The 21401-nt window shown below is 42.4% G+C and overlaps 2 protein-coding genes across 2 annotated transcripts in view; one reads left to right on the top strand and one right to left on the bottom strand.

Annotated features, from left to right (window-relative positions):
* The window catches only part of MAN2A1 (mannosidase alpha class 2A member 1), a 167052-nt gene extending 166203 nt beyond the window's left edge, over positions 1 to 849 (bottom strand). Inside the window, exon 1 of the mRNA XM_030326180.1 lies at positions 164 to 849. Within this exon, the coding sequence (XP_030182040.1) occupies positions 164 to 298 (135 nt within the window). The 5' untranslated portion in view covers positions 299 to 849. The remainder of the gene's footprint in view (positions 1 to 163) is intronic.
* The window catches only part of LOC115520482 (translation initiation factor IF-2-like), a 187781-nt gene continuing 167100 nt past the window's right edge, over positions 721 to 21401 (top strand). The window contains exons 1-3 of the mRNA XM_030324923.1: positions 721 to 761; positions 799 to 1858; positions 9817 to 10006. Coding sequence (XP_030180783.1) covers positions 721 to 761; positions 799 to 1417 — 660 coding nt within the window. The 3' untranslated portion in view covers positions 1418 to 1858; positions 9817 to 10006. The remainder of the gene's footprint in view (positions 762 to 798; positions 1859 to 9816; positions 10007 to 21401) is intronic.

Here is a 21401-nt window from a genome sequence, read left to right as displayed (position 1 = left end):
TCGTCCGAACGCTGCAGAGCCGAGGCTGTAGGAGGCTCGGAGCCTCCTCCAGTTCGGCCTCGCCCTGCCCCGGCGCGGAACCTCGGCGGGAGGAAGAGGTCGCGAAACAGCGGGAACACGGGCCCCCACGCCTACGCTCGTGGAGCCCCACGCCGGTGCTTACCTGAGGAAAAGAACCCTCGCGGCGCGGGCTCTTGGGGTAGTCTAAGTGACCCCGGTCCAGCATCAGGTAGAGCGAGAAGATCACCACACAGAAGATCGCGCTGCCGAACACGGTGAACTGCCGGCTTAACTTCATTTTCCTCGATACACTCGGGGCTAGGACACTGTCCTCACCAAAGGAGGAGGAGGGCTGTGGACTCCTGCAAGCGGCCGCCGGAGGCTCTCTGCTCCCGGGCTCCTGCTCTCCGCGCTTTCGGCTGTGGGTGCGGATTCCGACCGCACTCCGCACCTTGTCTCCGGCGCCACCACGCGCCCTCGGCCTTCGCCCGGGCCCACCGCCCTCCCTGGGGTCGGGCGTCCCCTCCTAAGGCGGGACCCGCCTGCAGCCCGGAAGGGGCCCCCGCAAACTTGATCTCGAGCTCGGCGCCGGCACCCGGCAGGGCGCGTAGGGCAGGAGGAGAAGAGGTCGCTGTCCGGACTTCCTGCCACCGCCGCCCCGACCGAGTCAGCAGGAAAAGTTTTCTAGACGAGGGCAGGCGTGTCCCCCTCACCCAAGAGATGCGGGATCGGCGGAGCTGGGGTAGACAGCACCGAGCTGCGTCTGAGCAGCCCAGGGTAAAAGAATCGGGTCGGGAGGAGCCCGGCCCCACAACTTAGCGCCGGGACGGCCAGACCCGCCCCCGCGGCGCCGCCCCCGCCAGAGCGCCTTCCTGCTGCCGCCGCCACCGCCGCCGCCGAGGCCGGGCCAGGGTGCACCCCGGGCGCGGGGACGCACGGAACGGGCAGGAGTTTCCTCCGAGCGCGCGTCCGCCAGCCGGCCTCTCCCGCCCCCCGGCGCCCCTTCTTCTCCCCTCCCGGACCCGGGCTGCGCGGGGAGGGCGCAGGGGGCGGGCGGCGGCGGCGCGCGGAGGAGGAAAAGGAGAGCAAGAAGAGGAGCGTCCCCGGAGAGAAGCCCGCTCCAGCTGCAGCCGCAAGTCCCCTCCCTCCTTCCCGCCCTGTAAATGCGGAGATGGCGGCGGCAGCTGCGAAACGAAGCGCCGGTTCTCCAGCGCCACTCGGCGCTCCTACAACGTCCGCCACGAGCAGGAGGAAACTGCCGCGGCGAGGCGGCTGCTGGGTCAATACGCGCCCGCAGCCCTGGAGCAGAGCAGGCGGCTGGCCCCGCCCATTCTCGACGCGCCGGGATGGGGCGGGGCCTCAGGTGCCCAATCATAGTGCGCCGCCCAACGGGCCCGCCCCGCACCCTCCTCCCTGAGCCCAGGCGGAGAGAAGACCTCGGACGGCTTTTGTGAACTGGCAGGCATCCTGGGTGGAGGTGAGGCCCTCTGAGGCCTTCAGACGCCAGCAGCCCACGTTCCACAGAGTGTAAGCTTTCTCCTCATTTCCTTTTTGGTGCCCAAGTTTCCTGTCCTTGAGGAACCGGGCCTGGCGTGTCTGGGACGGCAACTTGGTGAGGAGCTGTAGAAATAGAGGAGAAAGGGGCTTCTCATTAAGTTCAGGCTCCTCTTTTCCTCTGTTGCTTTTGGTGACTTCCTGATGAAACGTGAAGGAAAGGAGACTGCCAACGACAGCTGGCTACAAAATCTATGAGTGGAGCCTAAGAAGTAATGGTCGTGGGGGTTAGTGTTTAATTGCTGCTCAATCCCAAATCCACCCTTTTTGACTGCACCGTGAAAATGGATCTGGGCCCTTTTAAGTAAGTTTTTCTTTGCCAGCAGGTGCTGAAGCTTTGTCAGTAGAGGGCGCTGAAGAGACATCGCAGGAAGAAAAGGGTTTTGCTTCTTGGTTTTGGTATACAGGTAGGCAGGCGCTTGCAGTATACCTGGCTTTCTCCAGTGCCAAGCTCCACTAGCTTGGCACTGGAGATTTTTCCATCAGAAAATTCCTCCATCATCCCTAACTCTAGTGGTTCTGTAGAGGAGGCCCTGAAGTGAGCCACTACCCATGAATAACTCTCCAGGCTCTGTAGAGACAAGATTTGTATTAGGTTCCACAGGGTAGTGTTCTGTAGATGTGACTTCTCTGCCATTCAGTGAGCCAGAGTTTGAGGACTCTGCCGTCTCCAATAAAGTCTGGATCTTAGCCCTGTGAGGGGCTGGCGAGCTCCTCTTTGGGGAGCACTGTCCCAGCCCAGGGGTTAATTATAAGATTTGCTCCTTAAAACTGCTGTTTCTATATCCTCTAGGGGTTATCTTCCCCCTAGTGAATCCCTCATTAATTATCTATTGTAGTTTATAATATTTTTGCTTAAGCTTTTTTATTTTTTATTAAGCTTTACCTGTAACCCCAAGAGATGAGGTTAGGAATTTGGTTTGATTGGGTCTTTGGCTTGAGCTCGATGCTGAACTCCCTGCCAAAGGGAAATAAGATGCTAGTGATTCATGGCACCCGGGGCATCCCAATTAATCAATTTCCTGTGGCTGATTGTGATGAAGTACCAACTGAACCATGTGCCTTGGGGGCCCAAGTAGCTGTGGCTGTAAGGTGACTGGTATGGCTGTAAGGTGACTACAAGGACTATGGTGTGATATGGATTCTTTTGAGTTCCTTTGAATGCTTACAAAGAGAAACGACAAGCACAGATCAAAGTTATGACATGAAAACCAGAGAGCTTCCATAACAACTCTAAGAGAATTTCAGATAAATGATATTTCTGAAAATTAAACACAAAATTAAAAATTTCTGGTTACTGAATTACAACTTCCATTGAATTCACAGATGTGCCAAGTTTCTCATGCAAAAGTTAGGGTATTGGTTATTAAATAATAGGACTTCAAAACTGAGAATGGGTTGGGCCCAGATGAAACTGGCAATTTTGAAACATTAAGTCACTCTGGGCCTTTCTTACCAGTGGAAGTAGGTTGCTCTCCAGTGTCTGAGGAGGTAGATTTCCTCTGCTTGAAAGCTTTGTGACAACCTCACCTGGGGACGATGCTTGAAAGGGAATATATATTCTCCTCAAAACCCACCACAATCACCCTCTGATGCCACTATAGTCTTAACTCTGCATGCTCTTGGGGGATAGGTTCACACCAAGGTAACTACAATGTGGTTACTATGTTAATACATAGGCAGAAACCTCTTGAACATGTGTGGGAGTGGCTTCTACCTGCATCAGACCATGGAGGGTGGAGTAGAACACTATATTGAACCAAATTCATTGTTAGGATGTTAATTTTTTGTTTTAGCTTATGCAGCTAGAGGTGGTTCTAACAGTTTGGTTGATTGAAACTTGGACTCATTGGTGGCATACAATTGGTGAAGTTGAGGTGCCCAACTTTCCCAGACATGTGGAACAGGGAATCCATGGTTTAGGGAAATGTTATACTTATCATATACAATCTGCATACCCGTCTTCAACTGTGTTCCGTCAAAGGCCCAGAGACACGCTCTAAGCCAAAAAAATGAGAAATAAATTAGTGAGAGGAAGACATGAATCTTTGAAACTCTGTATGGATGTCCCCCTCTGTAGGCCATGTATGATTATAGAGGATGTACCATTGATTTCGGCATCTGGATTTCAGTGGAGATGACAGAACCTAATAGCAAGAGGACAAGTGGCACTTGGGTATCACATATTATTTGGTTACATTTGTGTTAAAGGGCAAAGACAAGTATGTATAGGCACTCAGACTGCCTTGGCCCACAGAGGTGCCCTAGGAACAAAACAGGCAACCAAATAAGAGTACTGCTTGATATTTATAATAGGAAAAGCTGTAAGTCAGGTAGGTAAAATCTAACTTGAGTTAGTATAGTGGACAATCACAGCTTCTCACTCAGTTTTCACACCTAAACCAATTCACAGACTCAAAAACCCCTTGACTGAAGGAGACTCCTTCAGGAAGGACCCTTCACCTTTGCTACAATACACAGTATAAATGCTCCCTTAAGCGCTGTGTGGCCATTTACTAGAGTGACAGTACATTGGAGAAAATGAAATATGCAAATCTTTTGAGGTTTATTAGACACTGGATCTGAATTGATGCTAATCCCTAAGAATAAAAAACACCACTTTTATGATTCAACCAAAGTTGGAGTTTATCTTGGTCAGTAGTTAAATGAAGTCTTAGCTCATGTCCTACTCACAGTTGGTCCTGTTAATTCATTTGATCCACACACCAACTGTGTGGTTATTTTTTCAGTTCTAGAACTGACAATACCCCCCGCCCATTGGCTTTTTTTCCCATGAGATGAGGGCCATTATGATAAGAAGACCTATATGGGAAACTCCTGGATATTTCACTGTCTTCCAAGATAGCAAACCAGAAACAATACCACCAGAAAAGACTTGAAAGAAGCAATGGTGGTGATACCTATCACATTCCCACTTAACTCACCTATTTAGCCAGTGCAAAAGTCATATGGATCTTGGAAAATGTGGATTACTATAAACTTAATCAGGAGGTAATTCCAATTGTGGCTTTTGTCCCAGATGCAGTATTTTTACTGGAACAAATCAACATAGCACCTGGTACTTGGTATACAGCTATTGATATAGCTAATGCCATCTTTTCTATACTTATGTATAAAAAAAAACATCAGAAGCAGTTGGTGATTACCTAACAGGGCCAATGGAATGCCTTTACAGGGTTACCTTGGGGGCACATCAATTCTCCTTAATATAGCCTACAGAAATGTTGATCCTCTTGACATTCCACAAAGCATCACACTGGTTCATTTTGGTTGTTCAAAATGACAACATTATGCTAATTGGATCTGATGAACTGGAAGTAGCAGGTATTTCAGATGTCTTGGTATGGTATATTTGAATTAGAGGGATGGTACAAGCTCTACCAAAAAAAAAAAAAAAAGCCACTGAATGATGAGATGAATCCAAGAAAATGGCATAGGTTAGAAATGATGAGGATTGGGAAAAAGAATAAAGTGATTGCTGCAGAGACTGGTCATACCAATCATGTGGCTATGGAAGGAAATCAGCAGCCCAGCTAGTAGGAAAAGAATACCCTAAACCCTGGGAAGTCAGGGGTTGGGGAAAGAATCACTAAGCTTCTCTTGGCTCTCACTTATAGGACACCTGACCTGGACTGTCCTCTCAGAATTCCTTTGTAAGCTTGAATATCCATCCTTAACTTAAATCCTGGGCTCTTAGATGTTAAAACTCAGATCCGTAGTTTTTAGATCTTAAACTAAGGACTGTTACCTTTCAGGTGGATGACCTCCACCTGAGATGATAGAACAAAATTAATTTTCTGGACATCATTAAGATTCCCGCTAGGCTGGTATTATTGTCAGTCCCTTGGGGTCTCTATCATGTAAGGAAAAAAACAAAATTCTCTTGTATGTTTTTTCCAGACCAGCAGTAGCTGAATTTAACTGCTGCATCTATCATTCCCTCCTGACCCTACTGACAAAAACTTAACAGCTTTTCCTTCAAACATTGGAGAATTAAACCTTGACCCCCATGTCAGCAAAATGCCATTGCTGAAGTCACTACAAACATATTAGCAGAATCTAATTTACCTGGAACAGTCCATACCATAAGGGCTAGGCTGGTTGGCTATCATAGCCAGATTGTTCTCTTCAGAAGCATTGCAGCCTGCTTTGCAGGAAATTATTTAGCTCCAATCAAGGAGTTTGCCCACCATAAGGGACACAGAATTGACTCACCTTTATTGTAATAAAGGACATTTAACATTCCTAATACAGTTTATGCCCCCACTAGTGTACTTATACTCATGTGAGTGTACTTATACTCATCAGACCTCTACTTGCCTGACAAACATAAACCATTTTAAACTCTCTAATCCAAGTGATTATAAAAAATCATGTTGCCCCAGACCTCCTGCTAGCCAGTCAAGGGAGAATATTTTCAAATGCCAACACCTATTGTTTCACTTAGATTAATGAATCAGGAAAGTGAAACAGTCTATTTCTGCCTTAGAGAGAAAGCAGTGTGGCTTTCTCAGTTCAGTCTCAACAACACCTGAGACGTACTTAACTGGCTTGGCTGTGGATGGGGAACCTTTTTGTAATTTATCTTTCAAGTTAGACTGACCATCTTTCTAGGAGTCATAGCCATGGTCACTCTGATCTGCTCTGGCCTAAGATGAATGGAAAATATTTGGTCCAAATTTCTACAATCAATCATTATAATTAATTAGGTAATCTAATGGGTGGCCCAGACTCTTGAAAATTATTCTTACTTGGATACATGAAAGGGCAGGGGTGGAGTCAGTGGTATAGAGCCCTGTTGCCATATGACTTTGCATGTCTTTACATAAGCCAAGTCTGATCAGTCTTGGTGGAATGCCCTGCAATTCCTCCACGGCCAAGGGGAGATAAGTTTCTTTGGAGAAGCAGACTGCTCTAAAGTCTTTTCTCTTCAAACTCCGTAGTTTCAGTTGAGCACAGGACTTTCTGTTACTCCACCCACTTTCAAATATAAGTTCAAGCTTCTGTGTAAGTCTAGAAACTGCCAGGCTATAGTTTAGATGGCTTCTCAGGAGAAGATCAACCCATAACTCTTCTCTGTCATCAGGTCCCTCCAGTTTACTGTCATCCTGTGGGACTAGAGATGTGGGGAGGTGACACCACACTGATACTGTTTTTGCTGTGTAAGTCATAAATTACCTAAATCCAGTTGAGCCTGTTAGCATCTTAATGGTTGAATCTCTGGAAGCATGGCAAGCCAACATCGTAACTTCAGTAGTTATCCTTGTGGTTCTACCAGCTACCACACCGCTGCATAGGGGGTATTCAACCACTTGTTGGTTAGAAGTGTAGGATTTTCCTGATCTGGAGAGTGAATAAAGCCACTCTAATGCGGCAGAAAATACTCATGTAGAAAAACAAGGGTGGGCAGAAGCAAGACTTTGACATATTGGGGTAACCGAAGCCTGCAGGGATGAAGCAAGTGGAGAGAGAGATTAAAGACACAGGAAAAGGAAAAGTGAAAGAGCACGGTGGTAGGTAGCAAAGAAGGTATAGTGATGGGAACCAAAAGCTCTGAAAAAGAGAATCACTCTGGCAGGAAGAAGACCTCCCCTCCTCCCTCTAAGACCAAAGAAGTCAGCCTCCTCCCTGTCTTCCTATCATAGAGCTCCTGTGATCTTCTGGTCTCTTACTGGATCTCCTGTCTGATCTTGTCCTATTGTCACCACTTTCCCAATGCTCTAGCTTTGTGAAAATTTCAATCACATGTTCTTGCCTAAAATCCATCAGTAGTTTCCCAGCACTCTCAGATCTAATTCTAATCACATTGGTATGGACCCTAAGTTCCTTCCAGTTCTGTCCCCTGCCTTTCTATCCAGCCTTGTCTCTTCCCGCTCTTTCACACACAATCTTCATCCAAGTTATGCTGAACAACTTGCTTTCTCCCTGTTGAGCCAAGGACACAGGGCCACTATGTACAATTGTATAGACCATGCATAGGACACCTTTAAGCGGTGCTGTACATATTGCTGATATTGTCAATTTGTGTAGTTATTGGAACTATCTTCTGGAAGATGGCAGTAGAGTATCTTATCATAATGAAATTAATATAATATGACAATTTTGTGATATGTGGAAATAAAGCACCCTGAATAAAGGTCCAATTTTATAAAACTTGAACAAAGGTGCACCTCATATCCTTGGTATAATTCTTTATGTTTAGCACGCCTTTCAGCTGCCTTGTCCATCAGCAAACTCCTACTCATTCCACACACAAAAAACTCAAACACTCTCTCTTCAAATACATTACCAGGTATTTGTTATAACTACTTATTTCATGGTCTAGAAGTATTTGTGTTCTTCTCCCTTCTCTGAATTGTCTAGTGATGTGTTTTTAATAGTTATCTTTATTTATTTTATCTTGAATGGGCACATGAGGTGCTCTGGATCAGAGATTTCTTACTACCCCAGAGTAAGTAAGAACTGCATGCTACCCCCTGCCAGCTTGCCCCAGGTATTACCCCTGGGGCAATATCATGAAAGACAATGAAAATTTTTCTACACCAGTGGCCAGGTACTCTACAGACAGGGGACAAGAAGTGATTTTTCTGTGTTTATGAAGGTAAAGGATACAGCTGTTCCTCCTCATCTCCTGAAAGAGTCTCCTCCTTACTCCAGATGTTTCTGAGCTCTGGGGCTTCATTCCTAGGTGGAATTTAAATAACTAGAAAGGTAATAATCCAGTCTCCCAGCACCTTCAGAGCTAACCTAGGTGCCTATCCCAGGACATAATATTTTGCTCTGGGGAAGATAAGAGAAGTTTTATTCTCCCTTTGGATCTGAGCAATTAACTCTGTTATTAGGGAAACAAACAGCTAAAGGTCTCATCCTTATGATATGAGAAAATGTATTAGGAAAAGTAAAAGCAAACATTCTCTATAGTGCTTATGTTTCTGTGGCTTAGGAAGCTAGGGCTTTTTGTACAAACATTTTTTTTTTTTAAAAAAGAAGTTTTATTTTACTGTATCTGGAAGCTGCATGAGGGCAGGGCAGGACCCATATCGTAAGGATTCAATCGGATTCCTTCTCCAGGACACATAGCTTTTGTGGCTTTGGGAAAGTTACATGATATCTACAAAACTCCAGTTTCCAACATGCCACATGGGGATAGTAATAGCTATTTTTCAGCATTTACTGTAGGATTACAAGAGGTAACACATAACATGTTAGGAGAGCATTCCCCAGACACCTTCCATCTTCTCTGGGAAAGAAGAATGTTTCCAGGAAGCAGTGAGTAGGGTAGAGAACATACGAAATAGCCATTACAGGAAGCAGATAATGGAGCCCTCATTGGACAGCACTGGTATGTCATAGAGGAAGTCTACAATTTTCTCTCCCTGACATTGATCCAAGGAAAGTTGGCTGTAAGGATGATCCAGCAAGGACCCTTTGTAGCAGGATTCAAGAGCAATGGCCATGTGAGGAGTGCTCAGGGAAGGAACATATTATACTATTTTCCCTACCCACATAAGTATATTTTTGCAGCTGAGGTTTGTTAAAATGGGCAATCAATGTAATATTGAACAGGAAAAAAGCCTGGGGTGAGGTTTCTGGAAGGTATGAGGTCTAGTTCTATGCTTCTAATGATGAGAAGGTCTATATCTACAGAAGATCCTGAGGTTATATTTGGTAACAACTGGAAAATTTATCTCTTCCCTTGCCAGCTGCTACTCTAAGTCTGTCTGAACTCTTCAGTTGCCTACATACGTCATATCTAAGATAAAAGTTTGGAAGGAGGAAGGAACAAAGTTCTGAGTACTCATAACTTTAGAAAATTTTATAATTGTGATTGCATAAAACATAAAGGATGGAAGGTTCAATCCTTTTATCTCCTACCTGTTGGGAAAATCAGTCTGCCAAGGGCCCTGAGCATCTCTACACATTATTTCTGGGTATGCCAAGAATAAAAGAGACCCTGACTGCTCTTTATTTGGGTCATTTTTCAGGATTGTATTTGCAGCCAGCAACCTTGAGGAACCAAGTAATACTTTCTTCCAAACAAAGAGTAGGCTTACTTACCAAAACTGTAAAAGCAGTGTGTTCTCCAAGTTCAGTATTCCTTGGCCTATGACAGAAATCTCCTATGTATATGGCACCCATTTGGGCTCCTTCTTTAGACCCTGTGGGATTTGAAGGACATGGGAAACTAACACCAACATCATGCTCATGCTGCTTTGACATGTTCTTTTGTCTCTAATCCAGGCATCTCGTGTTTTCTGCTGGTGTCAAGAAAATAGTGACAGGCCCAAGACCCTTCGCAGATCTTGAAACTACTCGCCTACCTAAGAGAATCTTGACATTGTTGACATAATCTTCACCTCCCTTTGCTTTTCCTTACCTGAAAGGAAGCTGAGCGAGAGGATGAGTCAAGTAACAGTAAACTTCGGAGAAGGTAAGGGAAACAGAGCTAAAAGAAGAGTGCCTTTTCTTCATAGTGTTTCTCACTATTTGAAATTACTTATTGTCTTCTGAGTGTCTCTTCTAATAGAATGCAAGCTCCTGAAAGTCAGGGGCCTTTTGATTTTTCACTGTATCTTAGTGAGTAAAATAGTGTCTACAAATGTCAAGGCCTAATAAATATTCATTGAATAAATTAATTATTATTTGGGCCTTGAGGCACCAGTTGGGGTGAATTGGTAACACTCATAATGGGTTGCTCTGGCTCATACTGGAAGTCTCTTTGCTCTTGAACTTCATTTAAACCTACTCCTCTTGTCACTGTGAATCAATCAGCACTCAATCTTTGTGTTCCTATAAGGGTGTTTATATAGATAGAAAGACAGACAGAAGATAGATAAATATACACATATGTAGGTATGTATACAATTTTAATAGAATTTCTCCCCAAATTATTTTACTAATTATCTTAACTACAAAGAGAATTCCAATATGGGGATAGATAGAAATAAACTCCACATAGTGAATGACCAGTGTGTGCTATGACCAGTTGTGCTTTTCTTGTGCTGCCCCATGTAATTCTCACAACTCTGGAAGTTTAGCATGTTAAAATCTATTTAATATATAAAGGAGCTTCGATACAGAATGGTTAAGCAATCTGCTTTGGGATACAGAGATACTAAATGGTGTGGCTTATTTTTTCTGGCTTCCAAACCCCTTGTCTTTTTGATACAGCATTCTACAGAGTTATGGTATCTTATACCTTGTATACAGTGAATAGATTTTCTGAAGTAACTTTCAGGATGTGTATCAGTCAGGGTTTGGTGGTGCGAACAAATAGAAACAATTTTAGTTATTTTTAAGAAGAAAGGCATTTAATAGATTGTGCTTGCAAAAATGAATGTCAGGATTGGAGAAGTGAGTTATAGACGGAGCCTCCAAGAATGAACGATTCCAGTACAGTACAGAGTTGACCTCTCAGTGGAGCTGTGACTGCTGAGGACTCTTGGATGCTGGTTTCAATAACATAACCCATGAGGGCAGGTAGAGCCAGAAAACTATTGCTGTCCCAACTGCCACAACTACTTATTGTCATCAGGGGGCTGAATGATGGGCCATGGAACACTGCTTCAGAAAAAAAAAAATGTTTCAATGATATTAATTATAAGAGAAATACAGCCAAAAGTGGTCACGAAGATGTCCCGTCTTCTCTTATGTTTTCTAAATCTTGCATGAATATATCTAATTGACAGTATCCATAGCTCTAGGTGCAAAGAAGTCTAGGAAACGTTGTAAGCTTCCAGTCTGCTTTATGAAAGATGCCATAAGAGGAAAGTGGAATGGGCATTAGATGAGCCAACCTGCAGTACTTAACCACCGGCAGTATTAGGAGAAATACAAACACACGAAATGGGTTAAGATGTTTAAAACTGACTCTGTCCAGGAAAACTTATAATATGTAATTATTAATTTGAATTCCAAACTCCTGACATTAAAATCTTTATGGCTATAATTTATCTTGGGGGAAATGTCATCCATGCACATGACAACGAAGGCCAATAATATATCTAGATGTGGATATAACAGAGAAGGGAAAATTATTTGTGGTGTAGGATCACTTTCATTCTTTTATAGTCCTTTGTTTGCTGACACTGTTATTGGCATGGTTTTTGGGAAGAGGAGGCTTATATCTAGCAGGCCCCAGGTCTTCCTCTGGATTATCTTTGGCTCTAGTTTCTCATATGCCAGCACAGTACTCAAATAGGAAAAGCTTAACAATTTAGTACTCCAAAGCTTCAAAGACACTTAGCACATACGAAAATTTTACATGCCCCAGGGAGGCACAAAGATTTGCCTGAGATCTCATGGAGACTGGACTTGAAGCCAAGTTCTCTGGCTCCCTGTCCAAACCTTTCTTCATCCCAACAAAATCAAGCCTTGAATTGTATGCCTCCTAAATACAAAGTGATATTGTGTGTGTGTGTGTGTGTGTGTGTGTGTGTGTGTGTGTGTGTGTGTAACAGAGAGAGAGAGAGAGAGAGAGAGAGAGAGAGAGAGAGAGAGAGAGGGGTGGGGGGGCACCTGGCAGGCTCAGTCAGTTAAGCATCCAACTTCGGCTCAGGTCATGATCTCACAGTTCATGACTTCCAGCCCCATGTTGGGCTCTGTGCTGACAGTGCAGAGCCTGGAACCTGCTTCGAGTTCTATGTCTCTTTCTCTCTCACTGCCCCTCCCCTGTTCATGTTCTGTCTGTCTCTCTCAAAAATGAATGAACATTGGGGCGCCTGGGTGACTCAGTTCGGCGTCTGGCTTCGGCTCGGGTCATGATCTCACAGTCTGAGTCCGAGCCCCATGTTGGGCTCTGTGCTGACAGCTCAGAGCCTGGAGCCTGTTTTGGATTCTGTGTCTCCCTCTCTCTCTGCTCCTCCCCACTCGTGCTCTGTCTCTGTCTCTCAAAAATAAATAAACATCAAAAAAATGAATAAACATTAAAAGAGAGAGAGAGAAAGATTCCATTTATATCAAGTTCAATAGCAGGCAAAACTCAGCTATATTTTCTGGGAAGCATACTTACATGTTAAGTATGAAGCAAAACAAGGACATGTTAACTGTCAAAATCTGGTTAGTAGTGAAGGTAGAGAGTTGTTACCAGTAAAAGGCACATGGGAACTTCTGGGGTGGTGGCATTGTCTCAGGAGACTCAGTTTTGTAGGACTCAAGCTTTTTTTGTTGTTGTTGTTAATTTTGAAACCCAGTGTCATGTATTTAAATTTCTTGTCTTTAATAACACTTCATTTTAGTACTTACTGTATAATAGAGACAGGCTAGGTGCTTTTCATGGATTATTTCCTTAAACTGCCAAAAGAACACCCTCATAGAGGCACTGTTATTATCCCCACTTCATAGATGAGGAAACTGAGACACAGCCTTCACTAACCTGCCCAAATCCACACACTTAGGTAGCAGAGCTGATATTTGACTTATCTGGCTCCAGTATGAGCTGCTTAACCACTTTGCTATACTAGCCACCAGAAACTTAAGGGGTGAGTAAATTATGGACCTCTCTTTTCTTTATTATTTTACAGTCATAAAAGTTAGTTATGATAACTATGTTAGTAAGAGAAAAAAATCAGGATACAAGATTATATGAACACACACATAGTGGTTACATCTATGTTAAAAATATATATGCATAGGTTTAAAAGACCAGAATATAAAACACTGAAAAGTTAGGATGATGAAAATGTGGGTACACCCTCTTCTTTGTTTTCCAAATTTATTTTAAAGTGGCCATATTAAATTTACAATGGGAGATGTGCTATAAAATAAACTTCCCATTTACCTGAAACATAAAATTTCATTTCCACACTCTTCTTTCCTACAGCTTAGTATAATCTTTAGAAGCCTCTTCTGCTCAATGAGTGACTTCATTACTAAATTGATGGCACCAGATCATTCTAGCTATGCAAATCACAAACCCACAGCCAGCTAAGGAAACGACGGATAAAAGATTACATTAAAAATTAAAGCAACGTGTGGAGATATGGAGATAATGTGCTTACAATTATTTCTACATATTTAATATTTATGCAATTACAAAGCCAGTCATGACAAATCTTAAATCTTGAGTCATATTCTTTTTGTCCTCTGATACTTTTGACCTTGAACTGAGACCGCCAAACAATATATAAAAAATGGATGTGGGAGAAGCATTTCCTTTGGCCTATAAATGATAAATGCTTTCTTCTTAGAAAGTGATCTCATTTCTTCCTAGCCTTTGTTTATTTTCAATGCCTTGTATTTTTTTTTCTGTGTTATATTCTGATCATCCTTGAAAGCACTGGGCTTTCAGTCTTCCACAGTTTGGTTGTGTTGTTTTCTGGTGTTGCTGCTGTGATGTGTTTTCTGTCAGAGGAAATTTACAGGCACATTAGCCTACTTGACAGGCACAATGAGCCACAAGGCTCTCCTAAGGAGAAACTTCCGCGTGCTGTGGTAAGGTTTTCTCGGTCTCTCCATCCCACCCTCTCTCTTACATTTTAATACCTCCACCATGATTCAGACACAAATCCCAGCCACTTTCACTTATAGCACTTACCTTGGATCCTGGATTTAACTCTCTGGTTCCTGGTAACAGCAGTACTTTAGTTCTGCATTAATTAATTCATATTTCTGCAACAATCTGGCTACAGTAGTTTGTGGATTAAGCCAATGTCTTTCCTTACAGTCATATAAATACCAAGTAAGAAATGGATGGGAATATTTTTTTTTCCTATGATGAGTCATTGGTACAAAAAGGGGAAAATGGCATCCAAGAACTATACAAATGAAAAGCAATATAATTAAGTTGTATGTAGGTTGTTTAGAGAGAAAATACTAAAACAATTTACTTTTCTCAGTGTGTCATAGAAAAATGGTCAACAAGAATCAATAAAACTTATTAAAAATTCAAAAACATAAAATGAGACATAACTGAAAGGGTAAACTGTTTTCTTGGCAGATTCCAAATAAATCAAAGTATTTCCCTACAGCCACTGGGGAATGGAAGGCCTGTGCATTTGCAGTTTCATGTATATTATGTTGCCCCTAGGAGAGTAAATTTGCTAAGATATAGCAGTTCTGGTACATTCGGACCCTGACTTCATGCCAAACTATCTCTTCACTGTAACATCTTCCAAGCCTTTTTAGTTAAGTTTTGAAGAGTCAGTTAAGTGTCCGACTCTTAACTTCAGCTCAGGTCATGTCATGGTTTATGAGATCGAGCCCTGCATCAGGTTTTGCACTGACAATGTGGAGCCTCCTTGGGATTCTCTCTTTCTCACTCAAAAAAAAAAATAAAAATTTAAAAATAATAATAATAATAATTTTTGAAGGGTGGTTTTATTTTGAGATCATCCTCTTTGTCCTTGGTATGTTTGGATCATATGCATGTTAATATGTCACCTACAGAAAGTATTTAGAACAGTCTGTAGGGTGCCTGGCTGTCTCATTTGGAAGAGCATGTGACTTGTGATCTCAGGACCATGAGTTCAAGCCCCATGTTGGGTGTAGAGATTATTTAAATAAATAAACTTAAAAAAAAGGAAGTTATTTAAAATAATCTGAAATCACATGTAAATTTCCTGCATGATTCTCTGCTAAGAAGCAGAGATATTTCCCAAGCCAATCCATAATCTTGGTCTGAGCTGCTCTATTTGTTGAATGAATAAAGAAATGAATGAAACTTGCATTATATGGAAAGTTAGAATAGGTGGTTTCCTGGTAGACTCATTCTTTAGAGAATTAATGAGGAACACTCTTAGTTTGACTCTGTCGTAGTTCAGGCTGCTATACAAAGTACCATATACTGGGGAACTTATAAACTACAGAAATTTATTGCTCACAGACCTGCAGGCTGGAAACCTGAGATCTAGGTACCATCAAGGTTGTGTGAGGGTTGTCTTCTAGGTCGCAGACTTCTTCTTGTGTCTTTGTCTTTACATGGTGGAAGGAGCAAGAGGGCTCTCTTTTATAAGAGCACTAATTCCCTTCATGAGGGCTGTACCCTCATGACCTAAGCACCTCCCAAAGGCCGTACCACAAAGTACTATCACCTTTGGGGCTTAGGATTTTAACATATGAATATGGGGAGACACAGGAACATTCAGGCCATTGTTGGCTCCCTTCCCCTTTTTCTTTCTTGGAGCTATACTCTCCAAGATATTTCAGAGTAGCCAACTGCATCTGTGTTCTCATGTATGCCTCTCTCTCCCTTCCCATCTTTAAAAGGACAAATAAGTCTTCAGTTCTAGCAGCCTACTGGTCCTTAGAGTGACCCATTCCTTCAGCTCCCTAAGAGTGAGAGCAGGCCATTGATTCCTATCTTTAGAGTGGTTCTTCCTTGGTCCAGTTTTCTGCTATGACAGGGATTCTTCTTTCTGCCCTTTGCTCTTCTGTAATGACTGCAAGGATGAGGAGAGGAAACTAGTTTTCCAGGCTGTCAGGATGACCAGGGACCACCTGCAGCCAGTCCAGAGCAATAATAAGAGGCACCATTAATCTGCCCACCATCTGGAAAACACAAAAAATGTCAAGAACAGGAATTGTTTACTCTCACACAAAGAAAACCAAAGCCCCCGTTCCTGGACTTATATATACCGCCATTGTCCATCTAAAGGTCTTCAGAAATGGAATTCATTCATCTAGAGTGATTTGAGTAAGACTTTTTTCCTGAAATAGGAGGCCAATTTAGACAACACCTCAAGGTGTTTTTAAATTCTTTTTTTGTTGGTTTTATTTTTCAGTTCACAGGGTCCTAAAACAATGGATACATTTTTACAAACAATATAAATTTCTGTCCATATCTAAACCAGTGGGAGATTTTCTCTAATTTTAATACTGAATTATTTGTAACAAATAATCATCAAACACTTCTTTTCCAGGCAGGCACTGCTACAGAAGCTGGATATACAATATAATGCAGACTGCATAGAGATGCTGAGAATTATTTGGGCCCTCTGATGAATCCATTCACCTTTTTGTACCCACTCATACTTTAAACTGCACTCAAGTGAGCTCTTCACATTGTAGGTTTCACTTGCCTCCTGGATCCCCTAGGACTAAACCAAAGACACTGAGTTCTAGCTCCTTTATCCCAACCCCAGCCTAGTGGATGAATTTTTATTGGCATGAGCGTATTCAAGAGTAGAGCTTTATTATCTCCCTAAAGTCCTGAGGACGTTTTCTTTTGGTACCAAGAACTCTTCACTAAAAGCCAGTGCCCAGGTAGATGAACTGCCAAAAAGGAGCCTAAAACATGCAAACATTTGCTAGTCTGGATGTCTGTGCTCATAGCTATCTAGGGAGCTGCTACAAGATGGATGGAGAGGCAAAATTACTCACTTGGAAGCTTGGCTGTCAAGAGAAAATCCAAACCCAGGAGCTTTTTTCCTAAGAACCCCTATGACATTTTATTCTTTAAATAAATCTTTTTTTCCTCTCCTTAGGTGAGAGATTGACATTTTAAGATCAATCATGCCTCTGCTTTGCAGGGTTGGTAGACTTAGAACAGGATAAATGGAAATTAAGCAAAATTTCCATTTTTTTGAATAAAAATGCTCAAAATAGCTATATTCTAATTCAGTCTAAAAGAGGGATGCTCTTTCCCCAGTGGTCATTCTTATTACTATGGTTATCTCCAGACCTTTTGATGTCAAAATTTCACCCTGTTTTCTCTAAAAGAACCATTCTGAGCACACACCTGCTGTTTGAATAGCAGCAGAAAGCAAAGGAATCTCATAGTATGTTTTTCTGCATCATAGCCAAGAATGTTTTAGTGCTTCTGATATAGTCACAGGTTACCACCTTTCCAGCCTCTCTGCATCATGAGATAAGTTTCAGCTACTACTATAGGCTACAGATGAATTATTTCCTCCTGTTTATATTCTTCTTCTTTTTGTTTTGTTTTGTTTTACTCAAGCTGTAGGTCCAACGTGGGGCTTGAACTCATGACCCTAAGATCAAGAGTAGCATGCTCTACCAACTGAGCCAGCCAATTAGCTCCTCTTCTTATTCGTAATGGTCTTGTTAGCATTTGGCCAGCCTCTCCCCAAACCAGATTTGGTCAGCACTTGTAACTAATTAAAAACTATGTTTTAAAAATATAAGGCTCGGAGGCCATTCAATTAGTCAATACACATTTATTGTGAGCCTACTATGTGCCAGGCATTGTCGTTGGTGCTGGGTGCTATAGAATTCCAGGGAGCATGCTGGGGTCAAAGGAGCACGAGACGAGCATTAGAAAGTGCCATTCTAGGACCAGTCTTACCTCTGACTAGCATGTGAGCTGAACGGGGCAGAGCCTTCAACCTCTGGGGTTCCAGTTTTCTCACATGCAAAATGAGGGGTGGAGAGAGCTACTCTTCCTTCAGACTCCTAATGTTCTGTTGTTGCTGCTAGCTTCATTAACTCACTGCAGTGGAAAACCAATGGCCTCACAAAAGCAAATGCTTTTATAAGCCTTCCCAAAGGGACCTAATTCTAATCCAAGGAGCAATTTCAATGCTAAGACAGATGCCGCTCAGAGACCCAAGAAGACATGTTAAGAATGGGTACGTATATGTTTTCATTTAAATCTATATTTGAGCCTAATTACCCCCAAAAGGCTTGCCTGCTTTCCAGTTGCTCAGTAGTATAAAGGAGTAATCTTTAAACATGGAGGGTCAATTAGAACTCCAAACACCATGGTCTAATCTCCCAGGATGATAATAAATCCAACTTACAAAAACAAGCAATAACTCCAGGTAATTCTGGACTTACCATAGTGGCAGGCCATCAGGACATGTTAAAACTCCCCAATTCTGTGGCATTTCAGGAGTTTCAATAGTTTTCAGAGCCCCTGAGACTATTGCTATTTATTTGTTTGTGAGTATTGACAATAAAATGAATGCTTGCTGCTTGTACAATATTGTATTGTTCCTAATTTGCAAGCCGCTAGATATTCTTCTAATATCATGTGAGCACTATGTTTTTTTCTGTCTTCTCACTCTACCAAATATATCTTATAAGATGTTTTTTAAGATGTATCTCAAGTTGCAAAATAATACTCAACAGTTTGGTATTGGGACCAAGCAGATTATTTGAAATTCAGCATGATTCCCCAACTTCTGACATAAAAAAGCAGGGGAAAAATAACAAAGGAAGCCTTATATTGCTTTTTATATCTCCTCACTCGGCATTTGTGGTTAGTTCATTTCAATTTCTTGTATCAAAAGGATATAGTAGCTTACCATACACCATTGCTCAGAGGGAGGACAGTTCCTTGTTTCCATTTCTTAAAAAGAAGACCCCATATATACATCATACACATTTTTTTTTTTTTTTTTTTTTTTTTTTTTTTTTAGTGAAGAACGGTAGTAAGGTATGAGTTACATTGAATGGCTCTGTTTTCCTGACCTGCTGATAACATTTCATGGCTTTCTCTTGTTTCTTTCTTCCCTCTCACTATAAATATCAGAGCTGATGCCTGACTTTTACTGCTGCCTTTCATGCAAATTCCTTGGGCTTGCAAATCAGCTACTGATTCTGTGAACCTTCTCCCTGACCTACCCTTGCTCACACAGTTTCCTAATAATGGGGCTAAGGGGCCACTAAAAATACCCAAACATTGTATACCACACTGATTTGAATAGTAAAACTCGAAGGTTGGATTTTGGACTTACTGTTTCAGCTCATTTCTGTCCCTTTGGTGCATGGTACAAGGCAGCTGCCTACTCAACATGTTGCCTATTGGGAGGATGGCAAAAGGGCAACCTGGACAGGTGACACAAATGGAGAAGGAGAATAGAAATGTTTGTAACAAAGCCTTTCTGCAAGCAGTAAGTCTACTCCCACTGCAAACATTGTTGCTCTTTAAAAACAACATTTCAAGATACTTTACCTTTCTAAAATGAGCCACCTTCTCTACTAATGGTCCAGGTTAACATTCCATCAGACATAGATAGATGTCTGACCTTCTCCTAGCACTTTACACTCACATTCTTATTCTGCCTGATTAAAACTTAGGAAGCAAATGTAGTGGGTGTATTGGGGTGTGTATATATATATACACACATACACATACCTCTGTATACTCAAATGCCATACTGATTTAGAAATGGAAGACTAGGATAATTAATCATGGTGATTAGCATTTTTGAGAACATAATATGTGTCAGGCACTATACTCAACACTTTATTACATGCTCACACACACACACACACACACACACACACACACTGTCACTGAACACAATATGAGGGAGAAACTATTATCAACTCCATTTTATACATAAGGAAACTTACACACAAAGATGTTAAGTGAGTTGCCCGAATCACACAGCTATAAGGTATCAGAACAGGTAAGCATTAAGCTGCTTTTCCTAAAACCCAAATGCTTATTTACATCAGCCATCATGTTGTGTTATACGCAATATATGTGTTATTTGGGAACCTGTTTCCAAACATTAGATAAACTTGGGTTCTGTTGCCAATCTTCTGGATTTTGTGATCATTCTGTCTTCCCAAAAAAGTGAAAGTTCCTCAGGTTACAGCTCCTGGAAACAAACCTTTAAACCTCAGGCTCTTGGACCATGTTGGCTAATATGATAGCACATATGGGTACTTAAATTAAACTAATGTAAGTTCCTCAGTTGCAGTAGCCACATTTCACATGTTCACATGTGGCTAGTTGCTACTCTGCGAGCCAGCACAGCCATTGAACATTTCCACCATAATAGCAGCACTGCTCCAGGAGGCAGATAACCTGAGGAGATACGGAAGTGCAAATGATCCTTGAGCCCCTTCTAGAAAAGGAACTGACATGTGTTGCCAAAGAAGGACATTTATTGAGAGCCTGCCTTGGCCAGGCACCGTGCTAGATGCCGAAAGCACAATGATCAATATGGATCAATGAGGCAGAAATGACCTCTGCCCTTCCTGGAGCTCCCATAATCAGTCATCCGAGTGAACACTGCTGTGGTAAGGGAGTCTAATGTGCTAGGAGGCCTAGAAGACCTAGAAGATGCATCATCAAACCCTGGCTTCGGAGCAGGAGTAGGGCAAGGCTCTCTGGAGAGAAAGGAATGTAAACTATGATCTTGATCGTGAGAAGGCTCATGAACCACATCCAAGAGGAAAAGTGTTCCTGACTGAATGAACAGCCTGTGTGGAGACTCAGAAGTGTGGATAATGCTTGCTGGGATTTGGGGGAGTTTAAATAAGTCAATAAAATTACTTTCTCCAGCCTGTTTCTTAGAATCAGAGCTTGGATAATTTTTTTCCCCCGCATTTTGACAGAGTTATTTTGCATGGAGGAAAGGCAGTAGAGAAGCAAAAAGCAGAGGACAGTTCAGAGTAGGCATCCAGGAACCATAAGTGGCTGGTAGCTACCCCGTACCACTCAAGTGTTCCAGTATGAAGAATGTGCATGGACAGAAACCTTGGATAATAACAGTACAGCAGCCACTTTATATGAAGGACACTTGCCAGATACTGTGCTGGGCAGTTTACTAGCATTATTTTACCCAGTCCTTACCATAAGCCTAGCCACTTCCCTACATTTATGTTTACAAGATTAAAAATTGGGGGGTGCCTAGGTGGCTTGGTCAGTTAAGCATCTTACTTCAGCTCAGGTCATGGTCTCATGGTTCACGAGTTCAAGCCGCTCTTCGGGCTCTCTGTGGACAGCTCAGAGCCTGGGGCCTGCTTCGGATTCTGTGTCTCCCTTCCTGTCCCCCCCCCCCACCCACTTGCACTCTGTCTCTCTGTCAAAAATAAATAAAACATTTACAATTAAAAAAAAAATTGGTAGAATGACGCATGAGATAGAACAACCTGAACTCGTGAGCTCTTCTGCTGAAACACCAGATTAT

This window comes from Lynx canadensis, chromosome A1 (assembly GCF_007474595.2).
Source record: "Lynx canadensis isolate LIC74 chromosome A1, mLynCan4.pri.v2, whole genome shotgun sequence".
In the NCBI taxonomy this organism is placed as follows: Eukaryota; Metazoa; Chordata; class Mammalia; order Carnivora; family Felidae; genus Lynx; species Lynx canadensis.
Note: the sequence above shows the minus strand (reverse complement) of the source record. Positions and strands in the feature narration are given on the sequence as shown.